This window comes from Dipteris shenzhenensis, chromosome 29 (genome assembly GCF_047967505.1).
Source record: "Dipteris shenzhenensis isolate YYH24624 ecotype China chromosome 29, Dip_SZ_1.0, whole genome shotgun sequence".
Classification (NCBI taxonomy): Eukaryota; Viridiplantae; Streptophyta; class Polypodiopsida; order Gleicheniales; family Dipteridaceae; genus Dipteris; species Dipteris shenzhenensis.
The window spans coordinates 24550942-24556941 of NC_141624.1; the positions used below are offsets into that span (position 1 = coordinate 24550942).

Consider the following 6000-nt stretch of genomic DNA (forward strand, 5'->3'; position numbering starts at 1 on the left):
TCTTGCTCAATGAGGCTCATAGCCACTCAACAATGGCTGGATGTAATCTCTTGGCCTCTAAGGCTCTGAACGATCTTTTGGCTCACTGGATGTAATCTCCTGGCCTCTAAGGTTCTTAGCAATTGCTGACTTTTTATAAATGTAATCTCTTTTGTTTATTTTTCTCTCCATGAGGCTCTTAGTATAAATTGTGGTTAATTTTTATATAAACCACTCATGCTCGTTCTTGTGATATCTCTTGGTTCCCTCGATCGATTCCCCCCACATCTGCATGTCCCACCTTGAATGGCATGCACACCTCTAGCCTCTATATGGCTGTGCTCTATGGATTCCTTGAAGACGTTGACAAAGCACAAAGGATTTTTAGAGCCGAGTTCTCTCGTCTTGTTTTTGCGGGGGGGCATATTCTGAGTCCTGCATTTGTGCGATGTGCACGGTCTTCAGTCTCTCCATCGTCTCCTCCATCAGCTCCCCAAAATATTTGAATGTAGCAAGCTGGGCTGTTTCTGTGAGTATCAGCAATCGACAATACTGAGTTATGCATATATCCTCTTGTTATCAACAATCAACAATATTGAGTTGTACAAACATTCTCTTGCTCAACCAGGCTCATAACCACTTAACAATGGCTGGACGTAATCTTTTGGCCTCTAAGGCTCTCAATGGTCTTTTCGCTCGCTGGATGTAATTTTTTGGCCTCTAAGCCTCTCAGCAATTGCTTGTTTTTTACAAATGTAATCTCTTTTGTCCAATTTTTGCTCCATGAGTCTCTCAGTATAAACTGTTGTTAATTTTTATATAAACCACTCAGCAATAATGGCTGAAAGATTATCCTCATTAGATGTAATCTTTTGGTCTCTAAGGCTCTCAACAATTGCTGAGTTTTTATAAATGTAAGATCTTTTGTTCAATTTTTGCTCCATGAGGCTCTTAGTATAAATTGTTATTAATTTTTATATAACTTGTATTGGATGTAGATGTAATCTCGTTTGCTCAATTTTTACTCGATGAATTGTAGTTGATTATCTGGACAACACAATTGAACCTCTAGTCATCGCGGTGGTTCGAATTTTGGTTTGAATGATTATCTAGATGGCACCACCGGGCCTCCAATCACCATGGTGGCTTGGAATAATTTTGCCCTCATTTAGGATTTCTTACAAGGACTAAAATACTAGTAAAGTAGGACTACATTTTCTTTGGTTTAGGACCAAAATAGTGCTAAAATAGCTCCAACACCCACCGCAGTGGTTGCATGGAGATACATCCAAAAAAATACAATTAAAATTTTAGAAAATGCAATTGACGATATGGACCTTGAGGGGTCCCCTCTAGGAGCAAGGGCCATATTGACATGCATTACACAATAACTAGGATGCCATTGGACAAAGATGGCATGTCAATATGGCCCTCGCCCATAGAGGGAACCCCTTAAGGGCCATATCGACAATTGCATTTTCCTTGGTTGCACAAGGAAATGCATTTTCCTTGGTGCACTAATATATAACTCCAAGAACTAGTGCGGTGGTTATCATAGATCTCCTTATGTTTGCCAGTGCAGTGATTGTCATAGATCTCCTTCTGTAATAAGTAAAAATAGGTAACTCCATAACTCCAAGAACTAGTGTGGTGGTCGCTCCAAGCCAGCCTTGAATTTTCGTGATCTGCATCCGCACATTGCCCGATGACAGGTGGCAAAGCTGCAACAAAAGGCTACGCAATGACATGTGGTCAGGCCAGGACTACGTTGTGCGAAGCAGGGCAGCGTTGCATGATGTAATCAAGCCAGAGATTGCGCTACGCGAAGCAAGGCATAGCTATCGTGTGTTGAGCTCTGCGGTGTTCAGAATTATATATTGCATCTCATTATTACGTCAGTGTAGTATCATGATGTTGGAAAAATTTTCAACGAGAGCACAGGTCTGCCCCAAATTCAAAATCTCACCCAGGAGCGCATTGCGTCACAGCCCCAAATGGTCCCAAAAATAGTTCCACGATTGGCTACACCCAAGCAAACATTGATCCTTTGTGGTAAATTTATCAAATTTGAAGCCCTAAATATTAGCCAAAGTGTCTTTTTTGGGTGAATTTATCAAATTTGAAGCTCTAAAAATTAGTGCAGCCAACTTGGAGCACCCTCTAAATTAGTCACTAGGCTAAAATTTACCCTTGGTTTTTTTCTTAGGTAGGTTAGAGCGTATTCCCTCGTCTGCCAATGCTAGCATATTTGCCAGCCTTCCCATGGAGCAAAGCAAAAACATGCGATCGTTTGCATGACCAAAATGTTGTGCCTACAACTTGCAAACGCTCCCAAGGGGTCCCATTGCGAGATATTCACCGTGCGTTAGATCGTAGGAATGCAAGACAGCTGTGACCTTGAATAGCGCGAAATCTGAGTAAAGAGAGCAGTTGCATCATTGTGATGCTTGCAAACTTGGCGTCGAGTGCCCATAGCCTCGATATGCCTGCTTGGAGAGGCCATATTTCCGTCTCCAGCGGGGGTCTGTGGGCATTGTTGCTAGGTGTGGAAACGTACTCTTATGATGACATTCATTTGTAGAAGAGGAGAGCCTTTGAAAAGGAAGGGGGAAGGAGGGGTGGAAAGCATAGGGAACGGCCAAGGATCAAGGGAGCTCGAGGAAAAAGATAGACGAGAGGCACAAGATAAGGCAAGGACAAATTAACCATCTAAATTTGAGGAAAAAACAAGGCAAATTGCATCCCAAAGTTCAAACAAAACAAGGCTCCTCTCTTTTTGCTACCCATATCTTCCCAACCTTGCTTCTGCTCCATATCCTCTTCTCTGCCTTTGCTGGCTTCATCAGCATCTTGTTGTGCTTCTTTGCAGCTCATCTACCTCCCTTTAGACAGTACTGAGAAAACCCACCTCGTTTGATCTATCACTCTCTTCAGACCGCCTCCTGTTCCTCGCTAATCAGCTGCTTGCCGATCATGCTGCTTTCAATAGCCCATCCCGGCTGTGACCAACGTTTGGAAGATCCATATCAAAAACCCATTTACGGTCTTGCTCTTCTTCGTATATTTGAAATGTCCGCCGCACTTCTTTCCTAATTCGCTGCTAGATTCGCTAAATAATTCGTACTGCACGCTCTCGAGGCTTGCTGCATTCGCGATCTGGTGTTTCTAGTCATCTCCGTCCTCTCGATCCTAGCGCATAGATTCTTAACCGCCCTCTGAATTGCTCAGGCGCTGCCTGGAGCTCGTCTTTTTCGACCTCAAATTGCAGTCCACTGCAGCCGCATTTGCCTTGTGTGGGATATTCCGTATCCTCCATATCTGACCGGCCCGTGCCCTGCAGCTCGCTATCAATTTGCCGCATTCAGCTCATGTATCAGCATCTGCACTGGCTCTGCTGAAAGGAGCACCCGAGGGGATCGAGCAAGGATGAAGGTGATCCTAAATCTTGCTGAAATCGAACCCCTTTGAGCTGCTAGCAAGCCTCCATCACCAATTTGCAAAGCCTTTAACCCTAGTCTACGAAGATCGACCGTCCCAGGGGAGCTAATGGACAACGTTTACACCGGTTTTGATCAGGCAACCGCTAGAGCTGCAAGTTTGCATTCGCCCTACGAGAGCTTTCTCAGGCCGTCAGGTAGCAACATGCAGCTGTCTGGACTGTATGATGCAACTGCTCGTTTCAGACGTGAGGAGCTCGTATCAAGTCTTTCAGGCATGTTCTCTCGGGCAGCAGCTCCCCATGTGTGCGAAAAGGCCTTAAAGATTTCTGAACTTTCCTTCAATTCATCACCGGCAAGCGATCTACGACCAATTCGTACTCCTGTATCTTCCTCTTTCCCAGTGTTTGATGTTACAGATTTCGTAACGTCGTCCAACTCCTTCAATTTCCTGGGAGTCTCCGAATGGATGCCACCTGTTCACTCTTTTCTCTTCTCCAAAGAGAACTTCACAGAAAAAGGTCTGGAAAATGAGTTACAAGGTGGATTCGACCTTGCACCCTACACCGACTCTTCATCGAGCATTGCAGGAAATGCGTTGGACGCAGCAGAGCTATTTCAAGCTGCGTCGGCGACTTTCCCACCTACAACCTTGGCTTCTTCTCCAGTGGTGCCTGTGGAACCTTCTCCGGAGGGGATCTCGCCCTCTTTACAGTCGTGTAGCCTTGCCGCTGGTTCCGATACTTCAGAGACGATTGCCAACCTTTCAGATTCAGCGAACTCTCATACCAAGCAAGACTCTCCAGTTCAAAGTGCGGAAGCTATGGATACTTATACCAAATCTCAGGGTTACAGCTTCATAAGACGGTATGCTATCTTGTAAGCCAACGAAAGTCTTGCGATTGAGAAAGGGAAAAGAGAGGGGGTTCGAAATGCAAGTGGAGAGAGACTTACATCAATGCCATTTTTCCTTTTGAAAACTAAATCAATGCCATTTAGGAAAAATGTGCTGGCTGGCTCATTTGTACAGTAACTGTGGCTCTCAGGAAAGTACAACAGAAGAGAGTCGTTTGCTGCCCAATTGGAGGAGAAAGCAAGCAGAAGGGAGAAGCACCCCCGCCAGATCTGTGGGCATGGCGAAAATATGGACAGAAACCGATAAAAGGGTCGCCCTATCCGAGGTAAGATCAGCTTTCCATGTTTATTATGTGGGCTTTGATGTTTGTGGAAGATGGAGGATGCAGAATTGCAGATTCAAGTTTTTAGTCTGCGTCAAGATCGAGATCATCTGGATTCTGTGCAGGAGAACGTGTCTTCTAATTTCTGTCATTGATTTATGTGCAGAGGGTACTACCGATGCACCAGTTGGAAAGGATGCTCGGCAAGGAAGCAGGTTGAACGCAGCCGAATGGATCCAACAATGCTTGCAGTTACTTATACGTCCGATCACAACCACCCTTGGCCAGCCAGTAGGCCTTCTACCTCAGCAGCAGCCCCTCTTCAAAGTAACGTCCATGGCAATCTGGAGAAAGCAGGCAGCTGTGAATCAATTGCCGAAAATCTTTTCTCTTCCCTCATCTATTCTCCCAACGCCGTAACTGATGAACGGGTGCTGCCATGGCTCCATGATGAAGAAAGATCCATGTTGCAGCGGGATGTGGATCTGTGCTTATCGAAAGGCACAACCGGAGAGGATGATGTGTTCGACCATTTGGAAGAGCTCCCGGAGATGTCAGCCATATTAAGGCCGAAGCGGTGTGTGAAAGAGAGGTCAGAGGGTGGCGATGGATGCTTGTAGCCAGTACAGAATTTCCAACTGTGCGTGGACAACTGAAGATAATGTAACTGAAGATAGTAAGGGAAGAAGTGGTGTACAGTGTTCCATTAATGGATAAGAGCCAGAACCTTATATCGTAGTTATCCAGCATCTTCAGCAGCTATGCGCTTGCAAGCGATATTCCGAAGCTGCTCAGGGTTCGAATTTGTAACCATCTCAGCTCTTACGCCAAAAACTGGCTGTGCAGAGTGGGCTCAGAACTTGATGGATTGGATTCAGGAATTGCATGATTGGCAATTAACACATCGTTTTGGTGCTGTGTGAGAGAGAAATCGACCACCATGGGAGGTCTGTAGTCATCTCATGATGATCAAAAACCCTCTGTGCAAATCGGGCTTAAAAACTTGGTGGATTGGATTGAGTACTGAGTGCATGATTGGCAAACAAATCATTTTGTTGCTGTGTGAGAGAAATCGACCATGGATGATGGGAGGTCAGGCACAGCAGAGGCGTTGCGATGGCATCGGCGTTGACGTATCCTGTGCATGCATTTCGATTGGCAAAAACGGAGTCCTGTGTATGCATTTCGATTGGCAAAACGGAGTCCTGTGTTAAATAACAGAATTTGTAATCAGATTTAGAGAAAGTCATAATCTTTGAGATTCTGTGATCACTAACCTTCATTCTTGTGGATTCATTTCAATTGGCAAAAATGGAGATCCGGGTTGCAATCACACAAAGGAAAACATCTATTATGTGTCTCAAGATTTTAGATTGTGCATCACAATAGTAAGGAATCTATATAAA

At 44.8% G+C, this 6000-nt stretch overlaps 1 protein-coding gene across 1 annotated transcript; it reads left to right on the plus strand.

Moving 5' to 3' along the window:
* Positions 1 to 2772: 2772 nt before the first annotated feature.
* LOC147882618 (uncharacterized) lies at positions 2773 to 5517 on the plus strand. The gene is made up of 4 exons (XM_087400462.1): positions 2773 to 4283; positions 4463 to 4597; positions 4761 to 5186; positions 5334 to 5517. Exons 1-4 carry the CDS (start codon positions 3526 to 3528, stop codon positions 5515 to 5517), a joined length of 1503 nt encoding a protein of 500 aa, XP_087256588.1. The 5' UTR covers positions 2773 to 3525.
* The last annotated feature ends 483 nt before the right edge of the window (positions 5518 to 6000 follow it).